The sequence below is a fragment of the Theropithecus gelada genome, chromosome 15 (genome assembly GCF_003255815.1).
Source record: "Theropithecus gelada isolate Dixy chromosome 15, Tgel_1.0, whole genome shotgun sequence".
Lineage (NCBI taxonomy): Eukaryota > Metazoa > Chordata > Mammalia > Primates > Cercopithecidae > Theropithecus > Theropithecus gelada.
In genome coordinates, this window is record NC_037683.1 from 28362517 (window position 1) to 28382897 (window position 20381).

Below are 20381 nucleotides of genomic sequence, written 5' to 3' on the forward strand. Positions count from 1 at the left end.
AGGAGGATCACCTGAGGTCAGGAGTTTGAGACCAGCCTGGCCAATATGGTGAAGCCCATCTCTACTAAAAATACAAAAAAATTAGCCGGCATGGTGGTGGGTGCCCGTAATCCCAGCTATGTGGGAGGCTGAGGCAGGAGAATCACTTGAACCTGGGAGATGGAGGCTGCAGTGAGCCGAGATAGCACCATTGCACTCTAGCCTGGGTGACCACAGGGAGGTCGTCTCAATAAAAGGAAGAAGCAAGAATTATCTAGAGAAACTTTACAAAATAAAAATAAAAATACTGCTCCCTGGGCCATCCTATTAGATCTAAATTTCTTGAGGTGGGGACCAGGCATCAGTATTGTCTAAGAGATCTTTGGAGGATCTGAATGCTTAGCCAAGACTGATAACCTTGTTCTAAGACAGTGTTTTTCAATGTTTAATGTGCATACCAATCACTTAGGGATCATGTCAAAATGCAGATTCTGAATCGGTGTGTCTGGAATTAGGTCTGATAGTCTGCATTTTCTATGAGCTCTCAGGTGATGTCAATGCCACTCATCTATGGGCCACACATTAAGTAGCGAGGTTCTAAAGCAATAGATGTCAGCTGGAAACATATGGAGAGGAGGATGAGATAAGCAAGGGTGGGCAAGCAAGAATTCACATGACATTCCAGGCAGCTCATGAGGAAAATCACTCGGCAGAGACATAACTTCCCAGGAGGGGACCAGGGAGGTAAACAGGTACCTGATCACAGAAGGTCAGGCTAAGGACTTGGACCATTACTGTGTAAGCAATGGGGAGTCACTGCAGATCTCCAAACATAGGAATGATGCATACAAGGCAGCACTTTATGAAGGTGGATTCTGGCTACAGTACTCAGAACAGACTGGATGGGAGAGGAGGGCCTGACTGAATGAAAGCCAGGAAAACCATTTAGATAATCATACATCCAATTAGGATATCAACAACGGAAATGAAGAGCAACATTAAAGAACAGTGGCTGGTCAGACAAAATGGCTCACATCTGTAATCTCGATACTTTGGGAGGCCAAGGTGGGAGGATCGCTTGAGTTCAGGAGTTTGAGACCAGCATGGACAACATAGGGAAACCCTCTCTCCACAAAAAATAAATAAATAAATAAAATTAGCTGGATACGGTGGCATGCGCCTGTGGTTGCAGCTACTCAGGAGGCTGAGACGGGAGGATCACTTGAGCCTGGGAGGTTGGGGCTGCAGTGAGCCAAGATCGCATCACAGCACTCCAGCCTGAGTGACAGAGTGAGACTCTGTCTCAAAAAAATAAATCAATCAATAAAAAGTAACTCAAAATAAAGACCTAAACATCAGACCCAAAACCATAAAACTCCTAGGAAAAAAATCATAGGGGAAAAGCTTCATGACATTGAAGTTGGCAATAGATATGATGAGAAAAGGACAGACATCAAAAGCAAGAACAGGCAAACCTAAAAACTTATGTTTTGTCCAAAGGACACAGCCAACAGAGTAAAAAGGCACTTACAGAATGGGAGAAAATGCTTGCAAAACATATATCTGATAAGGGGTTAATACTGAGAATATATAAACAACTTCAATAACAGTTTTAAAAGACCCAATTTTAAAATGGGCAAGGGACTTGAATTGACACTTCTCCAAAGATGACATATAAATAGCCAATAAGCATATGAAAATATATTGAACATCAGAAAACTGCAAACCAAAACTGCAATGAGATATAACCCCACACTTTCTAGAATAACTACTATCAAAAAAAAAAAAAAAAAAAAAAACCAGAAAATAATTAGTGTTGGCAAAGACATGGAGAAAAAAGAACCCTTGTATACACTGTCGGCAGGATTGTAAAATGGTGCAACTGCTTTGGAAAACAGTATGATGAGTCCTCAAAAAATTAAAAACAGGTTATCACATGATCTGCCAATCCCCTTCTAGGTATAGATCCATATCCAAAAGAAGGTCTCAAAGAGATATTTGCATAACCATGTTCATTGCAGCATTGTTCACAATAGCCAAGAGGCAAAGGCAACCTAATGTCCATCAGAAAAATGGGTTAAGAAAATGTGATACACATACACAATGAAATACTATTCAGCCTTAAAAAAGATGGAAATCCTATCACATACTACAGCGTGGATGAGCCTTAAGGATGTTATGCTAAGTGAAATAAGCCAGTCACAAAAAGACAAATATTGACAATTCCATTTACAGGAGGAATTTAAAGTATTCAAATTAATAGAAATAAAGTGGAAAGGTAGTGACCTGAGGCTGGGGAAGACAGAGAAGGGCAGCAGCCATTTAATGGGTATAGAATTTCAGTTTTGCAAGATGAAAAAGTTCTGGAGATCTGTTGCACAACAATGTGAATATACTTAACACTACTCAACTGTATACTTTAAAATGGTTAAGATGATTAAAAACAGCCAGGGTACTTAATGCCATCTTACTGTATATTCATATCTAAAATTACCATTAACCTCAAATGTCAAAATTATTGTAGAAAAGTCATAAATTGTATTTAATGTCTTTTTTTGGGGGGAAAAAAAATATCCATCAACAGATGAATAAACAAAATGTGGCATATCCATAAAATGAAGTATTATTCACCCATAAAAAGGAATGAAGTAATGCTGGAGGGATGGAGAAAAAGGAGAGATATTGGTCAAGAACTTTCCATAACGGATGAGTAAGTTCTGGAGACCTAATATACAGCATGGTGACTATAATGTATTTTATACTTAAAATCTGCTAAGAAAATAGATCTAGGCTGGGTGTGGTGGCTCACACCTGTAATCCCAGCACTTTGGGAGGCCGAGGCGGGTGGATCACAAGGTCAGGAGATCGAGACCATCCTAACTAACATGGTGAAACCCCATCTCTACTAAAAATACAAAAATTAGCTGGATATGGTGGCACATGCCTGTATTCCCAGCTACTCGGGAGGCTGAGGCAGGAGAATCGCTTGAACCCAGGAGGTGGAGATTGCAGTGAGCTGAGATCGTGCCACTGTGCTCCAGCCTGGGCAACAGAGTGAGACTTCGTCTCAAAAAAAAAAAAGAAAGAAAATAGATCTAAAGTGTTCTCACCACAAAATGGCAATTATGTGAGGTGATGGATATGTTTAGTTAGCTTAATTGTGGTAATCATTCCACAATATTTAAGTGTATCAAAACATGTTGTACATCTTAAGTCTACACAATTTTTACTTGTCAGTCATACTTCAATAAAGCTGGAGAGGGAAAGGAATGAAGTACCGATACATACAACATGGAGGAGGCTTAAGACATTAGACGAACTGAAAGAAGCCAGGCATGAAAGGCCACACATATTATGATTCCATTTATATGAAATGTCCAGAATAGGAAAACTCCAGAGACAGATGGCAGATTAGCAGTTGCCAGGGGCTGGGAATAGGGAAAATGGAGAGTATTTGCTCATTGGTATGGGGTGTGTTTTTGAGATGATGAAAATGTTCTGGAATTAGATAGCAGTGACCGTTGCATTATCTTGGGAATATATTCAAAACCGCTAAAGTGTATGCTTTAAAAGGGTGAATTTTATGGTATGCGAAGTATATCACAATTTTTTAAAAGCATATATGCCTTAGAAAATCTATAATTTTTGACCTACTTTTCCTCAAATTCCTGTTCTATTCTTGCCATCATCATTCAGCCAGTTCCCAAAGCCGGTGACCCTAGAGTCTCTTCCTCAATGATCTTTCACTGTTTGTCCTGCACACCTCACGGCTGCTTCTGAACCCGGTAGCTGGAATTGGCATTGTCTTACTGTTTCAGTCTCCTCCCCCAGCCACTGTTGATTGGCTCAGGTTGAGCTCAGTTAATTAGCCTAAAGGCAGGCATGTGACCCAAGCCAGGTCTCCCTGACCTTTTTTCCTGGGAAGAGAGACTCACTCCCTTTCCGGAGGCAGAGCTGTACAATGTGAGGGAGGTGAGCTGCCACAATTCCCCCTACGTGGATGACGTTGGTCTGAGAGAATAAAGCAGACCCTCAGTAGCATTCAGACCCCTAGTTCCAGCTCCCTCCTATGTTAAAGCAAGCCTGTCAATAGGCTCACCTTTTTGCTAAGTTAATGCAAGCTAGATACTGATTATTTGTAAGCAAAACCACTAACCAGTACACTCTCTGAATCCAGTGAGCCAAAGCCCTAATGAAACTGCCTCCTCCAACCTCCCACTGCAACAGCCTTCTTCTTCTTGGACTCCTTGCCTCCAGGCTCCACCTACCCGATCCCAGCTAGGGCTGGATCAGTGACTCTAACCCCAAACACGGCCCTGCTCCTCCCCTGCTTGAAACACTTGATTGGAATGAAAAGATTAGCCAGGCACAGTGGAACATGCCCATAGTCCAAGCTACTCAGTAAGCTGAGGTGGGAGGACTGCTTAAGCCCTGGAGTTCTAGTCAACTGTGATTGTGCCACTGCCCTCCACCCTGGCCAACAGAGTGAGATCCTATCTCTTTAAAAACAACAACAACAACGACAAACACTTAATTGGTCTTCCACCTGCTCAGGTTAAAGTCCTTACTACTTGCCACTACAGAGCACAGTCAGGACCCTACCAACCTTTCCAGCCTCATCAATCCCCTTGCTCGCTGTGCGTGCATCACTTGACACTACTAAGCTTTGGTGTGTGCTGGTTCTTCTGCCTGAGTTGCTCTTCCTTCTGTCCATTTGTAAGACATGTATTCCTTCATTCTCCAGCTCAAACATCATCTTCTTTGGAAAAGCCACCATCCTCCAAAGCAAGGTCTCACCCTACTTTATTCCCTACATATAACTTTCATCACAACTACATGGACATAGGGCACGGAATGATAAACAAAGGAGACTCAAAAGGGTGGAGGGGAAGGAAGAGGGGTGGGTGATGTGAAATTATTGAGTATAATGTACATTATTTGGGTGATGAGCACCCTAAAAGCACTGGACTTAACTACACAATCTATCCATGTAACAAAATTACATATGTATCCCATAAATTTAAACTTTTTTTTTTGGGGGGTCAGAGTCTCAGTCTGTCGCCAGGCTAGAGTGCAGTGGCATGATCTCGGCTCACTGCAATCTCCAGCTCCCTGGTTCAAGCGATTCTCCTGCCTTAGTCTCCTGAGTAGTTGGGATTACAGGCACACACCACCACGCCCAGCTAATTTTTGTATTTTCAGTAGAGATGGGGTTTCACCATGTTGGCCAGGATGGTCTCGATCTCCTGACCTTGTGATCCACCCTCCTTGGCCTCCCAAAATGCTGGAATTACAGGCAAGAGCCATGGCACCTGGCCTGCCGCTCAGGTTTAACAAATAATTCTTTTAAAAAACATAATAACTCAGCCAGGTATGGTGGCTCACACCTATCATTCCAGCACTTCGGGAGGCTGAGGTAGCAGGATCGCTTGAAGCCAGAAGCTCAAGACCAGCCTGGGCAATGTAGTGAGACTCCTTTCTCTTAAAAAAAAAAAAATTTAAATAGCAGGGCACACTGGTACACCACTAGGAGCTAAGACTAGTCAGAAGCTGAGGACTACTCAGGAGGCTGAGGCAGAAGGATCACTTAAGCCCAGGAGGAGTTCAAGGCTGTAGGAGCCAAGATTGTGCCACTATACTCTAGCCTGGGCAACAGAGCAAGGCCCTATCTCTAAAATATATATATATACACACACATATATAAACTGTAGCAGATGCTGTCAGTGCCCCACCCATACATCCCCTCACCCTGATCACACTTCAGTGCCCACTAGCCTGACTCCCACCTACCAGCATCTGCATGTCTTGGCCTGACCACTTCCCCTGGCCACTGAACCCATGGGGTAGGCTAGAAAGCACCTGGGAATTCATGTCCAAACACCCCACCCAAGCAGCCGTCAACCAACGACTAAAGAGAGCTGCTGTTTGAAGACCCCAGCTTCCTTACCTGGAGTGGGGATAACTGAGGCTCGTGTTCCATGCCGGCTTCCAAGGGCTTCCCCTGTGGGGTAAAGCTCCAGCTCTGCTCAGTGGAAACTGGCTTGGTAACGTCACCTCTGCTGATTGCCTTCTCTTCCCTGTCTCACTTCCTTGCTCCTCTAATGTCAGTTTCTTCACCTCTCAAACGAACTACTGGTGATTAAATGCTTTCTCAGGTTCTGCTTCTAAGGCAATAACAAAACTTAGCATTGCTGTGGTCTTTACTGTGTCCCAGATACTAAACACTCAACTAAGCTTCAGAATCCCCCTGTAAGATAATCCACATTTTAGATAGGGGAAACAGAGGCATTACAAGGTTAAGAAACTTGCCCAAGGCCACAGAGCTAAGTAAATACATTCAGCATTTTTCACATTCTACTGCAACCATCTGTTGATGTGTCTCTCTTCTTCGCTGGACCATTAACCTCTCAGGGGAGAGATCGTTTTTATCTTTCTCTACAGCCCCAGCATGTAGTACAGAGCCAGGCACGTAGCAGATGCTCAAGAGCTATAGGAGTTTTGAAAAGTGCCTGCACTCGGCCACCCAAACACGCTGCGTGCTTTTCCTGCCCGCCTCTGTGCCCCTTCTCAAGCAGGAATCCCCAAACACCTTTTCCACTATCCCACTTCCCCCTACCAACACACACACACAAACTTACACAAATGACAGTAATTCCTGATTCCTGTGCTGGCTGCCAAAATGAAGAATTCTATGGGGCAAGGCAGACATAAGACAGCATATGAGTCCTCTAAAGTCTAGTAAACAAACCCCATTGCTCATACATGAATCAGCGCCTGTTGGCCGGGCTGTTGTTTATGTACTTATTTTACTTTGAGAGGCTCTCATTTATCGTGGAACACCTGCCTTCCTCCCAGTGGCCTTCACTAACACTTGATTTTCAAATGGCAATGACATCCTACCCCTGATTTTATTGTCAATATGCACTTTGTCTAAATTCTGATCTCAGACCTCTCCATCTCCTACGCCAATCTCTATTTGGATCTACTGGGATTACACATCTATTTAATAAAAAAGAACTTCCTGGCCGGGCGCGGTGGCTCAAGCCTGTAATCCCAGCACTTTGGGAGGCCGAGATGGGCGGATCACGAGGTCAGGAGATCGAGACCATCCTGGCTAATACGGTGAAACCCCGTCTCTACTAAAAAATACAAAAAACTAGCCGGGCGAGGTGGCGGGCGCCTGTAGTCCCAGCTACTCCGGAGGCTGAGGCAGGAGAATGGCGTAAACCCGGGAGGTGGAGCTTGCAGTGAGCTGAGATCACAAGCCTTCAGGCAGCCTCTGTCCTGAACGCCTGACTTGAAACCGTGTCCACATCATCTTTACACTTAACTCGCACACGTGCTTCCCAGTCTGCGCTCCCCTCTCAAAGAGGGCACCACTATTCAGCATCAATCTCCTGGACTTGCTAGTCAGTCACACCCACTACACCAAAATCTGTCATCTTTATATTTTCTAATCTTTCTCTTCCCAGGCAACAAGTCCAACCAAAACCAGGTTAATTCTTCCTATCTCACCTCTTTCACTGCTGGTCTCTCCCCATCCCAAGCCCTGATCACACATCCCCCTGCTCAAAAACCCTCTTGGGGCCGGGAGCGGTGGCTCACACCTGTAATCCTAGCACTTTGGGAGACTGAGAAGGGTGGATCACAGGAGCTCAAGACCAGCCTAGTCAACATGATGAAACCCCGTCTCTACTAAAAATACCAAAATTAGCCTGGCATGGTGGCATGCACCTGTAATCCCAGCTTCTCAGGAGGCTGAGGCAGGAGAATTGCTTGAACCCAGGAGGTGGAGGTTGCCGTGAGTCGAGATCACACCACTACATTCCAGCCTGGGCGACAGAGCGAGATTCTGTCTCAAAACAAAACAAAACAGCCACCCTCTAGGACTAGCTACTGCTGAAAGAATAAAAGCTAACCTCCATATCGCAGCATTCAAAACAGTCTCATTCTCCTCCTGACCTGTCTACCCACCTCCTCTCTCACTAATCTCTACCTCTAGACTCTCAAAACCCACTCCCAACGCATGACCCAACTCAGTCCTCCTCCAGGGGACACAGGTCTTTCCTGTCTCTGCCCTTCACCTTGGGGCTTTTCCCACCCCACATCTGAAAGCCCCCTCCAACTTCATGGACCTGGTGAAAACACAACCTCTGCCACCTCAGCTGATGTGCAGACATACCCCCTGCTAGTGGGGCTGCCAATAGGAATAAACACCCCCTTCTCCCTACTCTTCAGGTAAAACCCAATTTTCAAGTCATATTTTAAGGTCATGGTATTGGTAATTTAAGTTTCAAGCAGCAAACCAAATTGAAAACAATATCAACAAAAGGGAATTTATGACCCCCTATAACCAGGAAACTGTGCTAACTTCAGGCACAGCTGGCACAGTCAGATCCTGAACTCAAATGATCTTTCCCCTCTTCCTCTCCTAGCTCTACTTCCCTCTGGCTTCATTCTTAGGCCAGGCACTCTCTGCGTTGAAGGACACAACCATTCACAATCTAGTAGAAAGACAGACATTCTTTCCCCCATCATCCATCTTGAAAATCTCAGGAAAGGCTGCCTGGCTCCGTTAGGGCCACACATCCACCAAGGATGCTATTTTGGCTAATATAAGATATTGATATTAGACCAGAATGGGAAGGATGAGGAGAGAAGCCGGGGTATTTCTGTCCCAGCCTAACCCCTGCTCTCTGCCTCAGATTGTGTCCCTGGCAGCTGCCTCCCCCCTCCAGGGCCTCCTTCCTCTGAGGTCCTAGCTCTTACTCAACGACCCTGACACAGGTCTAGTTCCCACAGAAGCTCCTGGGTTCTACTTAACATCGCCTCTTCCCCTAACCCTCCAGTCCTGAGGGTAACAGCAACTTCCTGCTATTGCTACTCCCTGGGTCAACTTACCATCTATCATCTATGCAACTAACTCCTTGTATTATAGTCTCTCTGTTTGAAATACCTTCACTGGCTTTTATTCCCTGATTAGACCTCAACTGATATAGAAATTGACAAAGCATAGGCCAAAATGTAGACAGAAATGTGGAAAGTACAATATCAAGAAATAACAACCACCACCACCTTCTATTTCTTAAAGCTTCGCTATATACATCACCCACTACTCTACAAACTCGCTGGGTCTTCCTATCAACCCAGTGATGTGGGCACGTCTGTTATCCCCTTTTCACAGATGAGAAAACTGAGGCTTAGAGATGTTAAACAACTTGCTGTTACCAAGACTGTAAACAGTGGGGCTGAGATTCAAATCCAGACATGATTCCAGCATTAACACTTTTTTTTTTTTGAGACGGAGTCTCACTCTGTCGCCAGGCTAGAGTGCAGTGGCATAATCTCAGCTCACTGCAACCTCCACTTCCCCAGTTCAAGCGATTCTCCTGCCTCAGCCCCCCGAGTAGCTGGGACTACAGGTACACGCCACCATGCCCAGCTAATTTTTTGTATTTTTAGTAAAGACGGGGTTTCGCCATGTTGGCTAGGATGGTCTTGATCTCTTGATCTCGTGATCTGCCTGCCTCAGCCTCCCAAAGTGCTAGGACTACAGGAGTGAGACCGTGCCTGGCCCGCGTGCACACCTTGAAACAGGAAGTGGAGGAGCAGCATTTCAAGCAGGGGGTTATCAACAGGATCAAGTGTTACCTACCAAGGGATCAGGTAAAATAAGGACTATAAAGCATCTACTGGATTTAGCAATAAAGAGGTCACTGAGGACCCTGAAGAACAGAGTCAGAAACCAGGCAGCAGGAGGCTGAGGAGTACGTCAGAGGTCAGGAAGTGGAAGCAACGGCCAGAAACCTTCTCTTCAGAAAGTGTCTTGTAAAGAGGAGTCACAAAATAAGGCACAAGGCCAGGCACAGTGGCTCAGGCCTATAATCCAAGTGCTTTGGGAAGTTGAGGCAGGAGGATCACTTGAGGCCAGGAGTTCGAGACCAGCCTGGGAAACAAAGTAAGACCTTATCTCCACTCCCGCAAAAAAAAAGGCGCCAGATGGAGGAGAAAAGAACATCACAGCAGAGTTTCCTTTACTCTTTCTCTCTGCGTGTGCGCGTGCGTGTTTAATAGAGACAAGTTCTCACCATTTTGCCCAGGTTGGTCTTAAATTCCTGGGCTCAAGCGACTGTGTGTGTGTGTGTGTGTGTGTGTTTGTGTTTAATAGAGACAAGGTCTCACTATATTGCCCAGGCTGGTCTTAAATGCCTGGCCTCCAGCAATGTTCCTGCCTTGGCCTCCCAAAGTACTGGGATTATAGGCAAGAGCCACCACACCCAGCCACTCTGTGTTTTAAAAATGAGAGCAACTTGGCCAGGCATGGTGGTTCACACCTGTAACCCCAGCATTTTGAGAGGCTGATGCTGGCAGATCACTTGAGCTCAACAGTTCAAGACCAGCCTGGCCAGCATGGCGAAACCCTGTCTCTACCAAAAACACAAAAATTAGCCAGGCGTGGTGGTGCGCATCTGTGGTCCTAGCTACTCAGGAGGCTGAGACAGGAGAATCTCTTGAGCCCAGGAGGCGGAGGTTGCAGTGAGCCAAGATCGTGTCACTGCACTCCAGCCTGGGTGACAAAGCCAGACACTGTCTCAAAAAAAAAAAAAAAAAAAAGCCCAACTTGAGCATGCTTAAATATTGATGGGAGTGAGCTGGTTGAGAGGGAGTCCAAAGATACAGGAGTAAGTTAGGAGGACAGGCAGAGCAGGGTCTACAAGAGGATCGGGGGTAGGGGGAGGGTCTACATCCTCAATCAGCCTTAGACTATCTCCTTGGAACGAGGGCCAGAAAGAAAACATGGCTACGGATTCAGATCATTCTGAAATCTGAAGAAGGGAAGTTCCTTTCTGGCGGCTTCTATCTTCTCTAAGGTGGAAGGTGAGGCGATCAGCAGAAGGGAGGGTGTAGTAGAAGAGTGGAGGGTATGAGGAGCAGAGAAAAGTTTCAGATAAACCACTGCGCAGAACGGAGGGTCTGCGGAAAAGAACGAGTGTCCAGGACCACTGAAGCCCCAGCTGTGGCTGAAACCTGCGAACTTACATTGGCAGCAACCTTTGAGCTTCCTGAGCATCCTGGTTGTAGATGAAAGACATGAACAAATGGAATGATCCAAGCTGGGTGTAAACAGAAGAGAGCAAGGGAACTGAATAGAGAGGCAGGAGCAACCACGAAGATGGGCCACAGAATCTAAAGGAGGTAGGGGAATCCAAGAGGTCACAGAACAGAACAGGTATAGTCAGTTGTTACCAACTCAGAGACCTGGAAAGCCAGGAGGGGAAAGCAAGACAAAACGATATATGTGGAGAGAAGGGAACCTTTGTACAATGTTGGTAGGAATGTAGATTGGTAAAGCCATTATGGAAAACAGTATGGAGGCTTCTAAAGAAATTGAAAATAGAACCACCATATGACCTAGCAATCCCTCTTCTGGGCACATACCCAAAGGAACTGAAATCAACATCTCATAAAGATATCTGCACTCCCACGTTCACTGCAGCATTATTCACAATAGCCAAGATATGGAAACAACCTAAGCAGGCCTCAATGGACGAACGGATAGAGAAACTGCATTGTATGTGTACACACAAAACTGAATATTATTCAGCCCTAAAAAAGAATGACATCTTGTCATTTGCCATAACGTGAATGAGCCTGAAGGAAATTATGCTAAGTGCAATAAGCCGAACACAGAAAGAAAAACATTGCATGATCTCACTTATATATGGAATCTTTTTAAAAATTCAAATATATAGAGAGAGAACACAAAATAGTGGCTACCAAGGGCAGGTGGGAGAGGAAATGGGAAGATGTAGGCAAATGGATACAAAGTAGCAGATATGGAGGAGTGTACAGCTCTGGAGATCTAATGTAGAACATGATGACTAGAGTTATTAATAATAAAATTGTACTATACTTGACAATCATACGAAATGAGTCTATTTAGATGCTCTTGTCACAAAAACAAAATGAGTATGAGATGATGACTGTGATAATTTGCTCCACTATACTAAACTTTTCTAACTATGTGTATCCCATAACATCAAGTTGTATACCTTAAATAAACACAATCAAATGTGATAATATCCAGTGGCACTATTTCAGAGCTGGAATCCTTCCAGGTATTACAATGCAGGGTGCGGCCATGGGAGAGGGCAGATGAACTGTTAAAAAGGTGAAGGTGCCTGGCACAGTGGCTCACGCCTGTAATCCCAGCACTTTGGGAGGCCAAGGCGGGCAGATCACCTGAGGTTAGGAGTTCGAGACCAGCCTGGCCAATATGGCTTGTAGTCCCAGCTACTCAGGAGGCTGAGGCAGGAAAATCGCTTGAACCCAGGAGGCAGAGGTTACAGTGAGCTGAGATCACAGTGAGCTGAGATCGCGCCACTACATAAGGAGGTCAAGAAACTGGTAATTTTGGAGACTCAGACAGATCAGCCATGTGAATGATTAAAGCCCCGTGGGGAGGACATGATTTGAGAAGACAGTAAGTTGGGGTCTAAAGATTTAAAGAATGAGAGTGAGAAGCTGTGAAGTTGGAAAATGACAAAGAAAACAGTAGTCGAAGGTCTGTAGTGGATATTTGTTTCCTGTTTTTCTAACATCTACTTCTTGATTTTGCTCTGGAAACCACCTCCTCCCTTCCCAGGCACAGAGGGGGCTTCCAAAATATTTGAAATTTTCTGTATCTTAATCTGGGGGTAGGAATATTTTATTATTCTTTAAACTCTACAGATAAGTTTTACTCTTTATATACACACATTGTTATAAACTTCATGTATATATTCCCCAATTTTTAAAAAATTCCTTTCCTCATTCCAAAGACAAGTACCTGATTCAGGTCTGCGCAATCAGAATCAGAGACTGGTTTAGGCGCCTGACCCAATTTAGACCAATGAGACACCAGCCCAGAGCTTTGGCCGGAACTATCAGGAAAGGAGTGCTCTCCTTCTGCTGGAGCTGGGAAGCTTGTTTATAGAACACATCCCTTCACTGGCGTGAGAACAAGGCTGACACAGAAGAAAGCGGAGCCAAGAGATGGAAAGTGACAGATCCCCGACATCATTGGAATACCTTGCTCCAGTCATTCCTGAAGCCAAAATACCTGGGCCTTTTCAGCAATGTGAGCCAGTAGATTTTTATTTTCCTGTATCCAGTTTGCATTTAGCTCATATCCTTTTAACTAATAAAGAATCCTAACTAATTCAGGGGCTCAAGGTAGTCTCAGCTGAACAGCCTATGTGATCCTTTTCAATACATAATCGAACTACGCCCCCCTCCTGCTCAAGACCCTGAAATGCCCCCTGCCCATGCTAACTTCCCACCCCATGGTCCTGGCAGTAAAGGCCAAAGTCCTCAGGGTGACCGGCCACATTCAATATAATCTGACCCCTCCCTTCTCTGCCCCCAGCCTCTAACTGTCCAATGCTCATTCTGCCCAGCCATATTGGCCTCTAGGCTGCTCCCTGACATACCGGCCCTGTGCCTTCCAGCCTCTGCTTCCGCTGGTCCCTCCCCCGACACTCTTCAGATACTCACCCACTAACTCCCTCACCTTCCAGTCTGCTCAAATGTCAAGTTCTCAGCAAGGCCTGCCAAATCCTCTTCCTCGTGGCCAGTTCTCCTTTTTCCTCCTTCCATAGCATTTACTGTGCAATACAGTACAAACACGCTGAAATGTATCCAGTGAGGGCAGAGTTTTCAGCTAACTTATTCAAGTTCCTAGAACAGTGCCTGGTTCATAGTAGGCCTTCAAATATGTGTCAAATGAACAAAAAGAATGACAGGAGCCTCAAAGGAGCAGAGCCTGGTTTGTAAAAGGTGATGGAGGAAAAGCCTTCTCTATTTTGAAGACTTCAGAGGATGTCTAAGTGACCTAAGGGGGCAGGAAATAGATGAAGAGTTCAGAGAAGAGATTGAGGATGTGGGAAGAGGTGTTAGCCACACAATGGGGCTTAAGAATCCAGTATTAAGTTTTGGGAGGGGCACAGAAGTTGGAGGCTGAGTCAGAGGAGAAGCAGCCTGGAACAATTTGCAGATGAAAGTTAAAAAAGCAGAGTAAGGCTAAGCGATGTATTTACATTTTAGATGGAGACAGCCATATAAGGTCCAGTGAGGCTCACGCCTGTAATCCCAGTACTTTGGGAGGCTGAGGTGGACAGATCACCTGAGGTCAGAAGTTTGAGACCAGCCAGGCTAACATGGTGACACCCCATCTCTACTAAAAATACAAAAATTAGCCAGGTGTGGTGGCGGTCACCTGGAATCCCAGCTACTCAGGAGGCTGAGGCAGGAGAATCACACGAACCCAGGAGGCAGAAGATGTAGTGAGATTCCACCACTACACTCTAGCCTGGGCAACAGCAAGACTGTCTCAAAAAAAAGAAAAAAAAAAAAAAAAGGTGAGTTTAGCAGGCATCAAAAGAATTAGTCCTGGCAACCTCTGGTAGATAGAAAGGATTCCTCCTTTGGGAGCCTATGAAGGGAGGCATCACACCATGATTTGAAAAATTTGAGAAACTGGTGGACAGTCCATCATATTTGGTCTTTCTCTTCTACCCAAGCACTACAGAGTTCATTCACAAGTGTCAGCTGGACCAAGACACAAGGCTACCCTGTTCATAGCACCACCTTGGCCCCTCAGAAAGCAATTCCCCTCTGCATAATAACCCTGTACTATGATCAGCCTGTCAAATCTTCATTCCTCTAGCCCAGAACTGACCCAGAATCCCTGTCATCCAGGATCACAACCCTAGTATCTAATAAGACAAAACTGGCTTATTTTCAAAGACAGACCATAGCACTGAATTGTCCTACCACCCCTTTGATGACCCTCATGCTGCTGAGGCAGGAGAAAGCCAGCCACAGGGAAGGCTTCCTTCTTCTGGCTCTGACTCACCTCTGTGGCTTGCTAGCTTCTCTCTACAGAAATTTCTTCAGAGTTACGAGACCATACGGGGATGCCAAGATTCAAGGAAAATGTTACTCCTAGTCAGAGAAAGAAATTACAATGCTTAGCCTCTAAGGAAAAGTGGCTTACTATAAATCAGGCCCTTGAGAATGGTGTCATTTAGATGCTCCCCACAGCTGTTAGGAGATTTAATAAATATTCAATAATTAGGCCAGGCACCGTGGCTCACGCCTGTAATCCCAGCACTTTGGGAGGCCGAGGCGGGCAGATCACTTGAGGCCAGGAGTTCGAGACTAGTCTGGCCAACATAGCGAAACCTCGTCTCTACTAAAAATACAAAAATTACCCCGTCAAGGTGGCACACGCCTGTAATCCCAGCTACACGAGAGCTGAGGCACGAGAATCACTTCGACCAGGGAGGTGGAGATTGCAGTGAGTCAGGATCAGGCCACTGCACTCCAGCCTGGGTGACAGAGTGAGTCTCTGTCTCAAAAAATACATATATATTCAATAATTAAGAATGCCTCCAAGACTCAACCTCTCACACAGAACAGACCCTTTAAAGGAAGCCATCAGTAATTAGACCTGAGACTGACTTCTTGACCACTAACTAGATCTTGGTGGTACAGAGAATTTGTCTTCCAAGTACTTACTAGTAAAACACCCATACTTCTGAGTCAGGTATCATCCATGAGTGATTCGTTAAGCAAATATTTAAAATAGCTATCTGTAGTAGTCAGTCTCCAAGATGGCCCAATGATCCCCACCTCTTGGTATGCACACCCTGGTATTCACACCGTCTCCCCACATTGTACCAGTGTCAATCTGTGTGACTGACAGAATACATCAGAGGCATGTCATTTCCAAGGTAAGTTATACAAGACTGGCTAGAGTCTTGGGCTCTCTTGGATCACTTGCTCTGGGGAGAAAACCAGTTGCCACATCCAACAGCCCTATGGAGAGTAACTAAGGCCTGCCAACAGCCATGTGAGTGAGCTTAGAAGTGGATCCTCCCCTAATCCAGCCTTCAGATGACTGCAACCTCAAGAAAGGCCTAATTCAGAACCACTCAGATTGTCCCACAGACACTATTTCCAGGTGGTAAGTTTTGGGGTAATTTGCTACACAGCAATAGATAATTAATTCAGTATCCTACACAGAACTGAGAAGGAAATGAGGTTTAACCCCAGTTCCTACACTATTTTAAGACCAATTTTTGTCCATAAGAAAGCATTATTCAGTCATTCAACATTTTTTGGAGACAGGGTCTCACTCTCTTGCCCAGGCTGGAGTACAGCGGTGCAATCATAGCTCACTGCAGCCCTGAACTCCCGGGCTCAAGCAATCCTCCAGCCTCAGCCTCCCTGAGTAGCCTGGACTACAGGTGCATGCCACCATACTGTGTGTGTGTGTGTGTGTGTGTGTGTGTGTGTGTGTGTGTGTGGAGATGGGGTCTCAATATGTTGCCCAGGCAGGTCTCAAACTTTTGGCCCAGAGCAATCATCCTGCCTCAGCCTCCCAAAGTGCTGGTATTACAGTTGTGAGCCACTGCACCCGGCCTCCATTAGCTTTTTAAAATTTTCCTGTCCCTAATGCTTTGGAACTTCACTCCCAGCTTTCACAAACCCTGTGCAGAAAGTACATCAAGTCAAGTCCCACTCTCTAGTGATTTTAAGTGTTGCAAGGCGGGCAGGTTATATTTTCTCACTCATTTTTTACTGTACCACATGGTGTCCCCTCTGACGGGAGAAGAAAGTTAGGTCCCCTGCTCCCATTAATATTGGGACAAGGGGGAATCCATTTAGTATTTTACTAGGGAGAGAAAATCTTGATCACAAGACCTGAGAACAATGCTAATTTCTGCAGTTAGCGACTAAGTGACGGCAGGAGCGAGGATGCAATCACTGCTCAAGTCCCCTTCACAGCTGAAATGGCCATGGGGATAGGGAGGAGGCCGTCCCTTACCCCTGCCTGGACTCTGCTGTGTCTCCAAGCAGCAGGAGGGTTGTGCTGCTCTAAGAAAATCTGGAGCCTCCCTCTGTACAAAGAAGGTCAAAGGGCGAGCTTTCTTTCCATCAACCACAAAACCAGCCGCGCCAAACCTAAACAGAGTGGTAGGTCGTCGGAGGTGAATGGAGCCCCAGACAGAAACCACAACGAGGCTCTCCTCCCGCCGCCGGCTGGGGTCTGAGTCAGGTGACTCCTCAGGACAAACAGCAAACCTAAACAAAGATCACTCCCCACATGACTGACTCGGGGGAAGAAGACTCTCGCTGTAAGCCCAGGGCTGCCCGGTCCCAGCACGGAAAGCCATGAACTCCTGGTTCTGTGCAGTCTCGGGAAACTGGAGGAGCTACAAGTTATGCAGCAGCTCAGCCTGCAGGGATGCACCTGGAGGAACTCGGAACCCCATCCGAGGACACAGGCGCCCTGCCCTGCACACACGCCTCCCGCCCCAACACGCAGGCTGGACCCCTCCCCACCAGCTGTCACCGGCGCTCGCGACCAGTCACAGGCAGCGAAGCCCGTCCCTCTGCGGCTGCGACCCCGCGGAGGCGGCAGAGGAGACGCTTTCGCCGAGAGCTCCGGAGCCAGGGCACGCCCGTACCCCGGGAAGGGGCGGCAGGGTGGGCGCGGCCCCAGGCCCAGGAAGGCTCCGGATCCATCATCCCCCCAACGGGGAGCGAAATAAGCCTCCCAGACCCCAGCCCCAGGCGCCCCACCTTGTCACCGAAGCTGCGGGCCATCAGCAGGTCCGGGCTGGGCGTGCTGTCACCACCCACGGCCTCCTCGCTGCTGGAGCCGGCCAGCGGGTGCGGCATGTCGCGCAGGGAGTGGGGCCCAGTGGACGGCAGGGCCTTGGGGGGCCCGCCCGCCATGGCGCGCACCGCTTGGGACGCGCCGCCGCCGCTTCCTCCTGCTGCCCGCCGCTGCGAGCTCCCCGAGCGCCCCGGGGCGAGCCCCGCTCGGCCGCCGCTCAGCCCGAGGCCTTCCACCGGCCGGGCTGGGAGCCGCTGCCACCCGCCGGCTAGTCTCTGCCCGCGCTGAGACGCTCAGCTCCGCGCCGCGCGCCCCCGCTCCGCGCCCGAGCCCGCCGCGGGTCCGCTGGCAGCACGGCCGCGGCGCCCAGCCCGCACAGCCACGCCGCCCACCCGCTCCGGCCCCGCCCCCGAGGCGCCGCGGCTGCCCGGGAGGGGGCGGGGAGGGCGGGGGGAGCGGGGAGGGGGCACGTGGGGAAGGAGGGAGGGAAGGAGGGAAGGAGGGAGGGAGGGAGGGAGGGAGGAGGTGCAGCCCCGCCCCCGCCCGGCAGGAAGTGCGCCCTGGGCCTCTGCGTCTGTCCTCCCAGTGTCCAACGTTGCCTGGCGGAGGCCGCCGTGCGGAGCAAATGTCTAACGGAAATCAGAGGTGGAAAAGAGGTTGGAGGAGCCTGCTGCGTTCCACTCGCTTTTACTGATGCGCCCACCAGCAGCCACGCTTGGGGCTGGGGGCTTTGAGGACACGCACGTGAGTCAGGGTCTTATGGCCTCTAAGGCACGCGCAGGAAGAACCCGAAATAGACGGAATTACGACCCATATCGGAAGAATAGCATAAAGGGCGACGAGGCTCAAAGGAGCTAGAGGACATCGGGTGGGGAACCTGGAAGGGGCTTCAAGGAGGGGGTGTGGGGAGTCTTCAGCCTCACTCTGAGGTCCCCATTGTGTCTTGCTTCTGCAGCTGACCAAGGTTTGTGTAAAGTCAAACCTCAGAAGAGCGAGCATGAGGAGAGAGCTGCAAATGATATACGACTCTTCAACTCACACTTTCGCCGAAGAGACTTTTGAAAGAACCATGAGGTTCAAGTTATTTTTCATGCATTTGTGTTTCCTTTCCAGGCCTTGGGCTGAGCTGATTCTCAGCTTTATTTGCTGGCATGGTGCAAATAGTCAAGGTGTTACTTCCAGCCCATTGGGGTGTAGGTTAACCTCCTTTTTCCACCTTACCTGCCCTAGATCTTCTGTTTCCAAGGCCAAATCTTTAAAGGGTTTTCAGTCCCTCTAGCAAAGTAATGGGTAGGGAGGCTTATCGTGAGGGACCACATTTTCCCTACCCATTCCAAACTCAAAGGTTTGCCTAGCTTTACCTGCTAAAAGGTGATGACAGATTTTGACTCTGGGATTCACTAAGGCCTCTACCACAGTTTTCTCTAGAAACAAGTAGAAGAGAATGCAGAGGGTTGAAACCTACCCAAAATATCAGTCAGAGACTCTGAGCTTCAAAGACCTTCCCTTGTTTCCCCCAATGTAATTTATATAGGGCTGGACCCTTAGTCCTCAAGCCGTCTTTATCTCCTCCACGTAAGCCTGCCTTGGCTGGGAAAAAAATAGCATTCAAAGGGCACTGGGAACAATTTTAAATGGTGCATCTAAGGAATGCCAAGTTCTGGTCCTCTTGGAGCTGGATTAAAATTGTTAACACTTTCACATTCAAGGACTGCTTACAACTACTACAGACCCTATTATCTGTTCTTCTGAATTAGCATTAAAACAAATAGCACAATATAACTAGAAATGAGTATTCTATAGATGTATAATATAGGTTTTTCTTATTGAATGGTGCTACTTATTTTAACAACCAGGCTGCCTTAAATATGATGGAGATCCGTGTGGATTAAGACTCTATACAAGCTTTCTCTTTAGGGCACCAGGGGAAAGTGAAGAAAGAACCACATTTGAATTCTGCTTTGTCACTACAAGTGGGTGACCATAAGCAAGTTACTAACCTCAGTGAACCTGTTCCTAACCTGAAAAGGAGGAGAATGGAGAGCAGGTAATAATACCTTATGAGATGGTTGTGAGAGTTAAATAGCATTCTTTATGTCATAGTCCTAGCAAAGTGCTGGCATGGAATAGATGCTCCCTAAATGTTAACTACCTACCTTCCCCTCCCTTTCTGTCAGACTTTTTCTACTATTCTTATGAAATAATAAAGAGTTTTTGTAATTAAATATGCTTTACTACTCTGAGTAGGGTCTGGTTGAATATATATATATCAGGTAGGGTGCCTCACACCTGTAATCCCAGCACTTTGGGAGACCAAGGTGGGAGGATCACTTGAGCCTATAAGTTCAAGACCAGCTTGGGCAATATAGTGACACCCCCATCTCTATAAAAAATGTAAAAATTAGTCCAGCATGGTGGCACGTAACTGTAGTCCCAGCTACCCAAGAGGCTGAGGTGGAAGGATTGCTTGAGCCTGGGAGGTTGAGGGTGCAATGAGTGAGATTGTACCACTGTACTTCAGCCCGGGCAACAGAAGGAGACCCTGTCTTAAAATAAAAATATATATACGCACATATACATATATATATTTGTGTGTATATATGTGTGTATACATTGTGTGTGTGTGTGTATGTTGACCTCCAAAGTCCTCCATTTGCTCAGTTTAGATTGGAGTACCACTTATCTAGGCTCCCAACAAAAAAAGGGCCCAGATCCAGAGTTCCTAAAAGGCCAT

At 47.0% G+C, this 20381-nt stretch overlaps 1 protein-coding gene across 1 annotated transcript in view; it reads right to left on the bottom strand.

Annotated features, from left to right (window-relative positions):
- SNX30 (sorting nexin family member 30) overlaps positions 1 to 17945 on the bottom strand; it is a 123694-nt gene extending 105749 nt beyond the window's left edge. Inside the window, exon 1 of the mRNA XM_025360266.1 lies at positions 17611 to 17945. Within this exon, the coding sequence (XP_025216051.1) occupies positions 17611 to 17766 (156 nt within the window). The 5' untranslated portion in view covers positions 17767 to 17945. The remainder of the gene's footprint in view (positions 1 to 17610) is intronic.
- Between the last annotated feature and the right edge of the window lie 2436 nt (positions 17946 to 20381).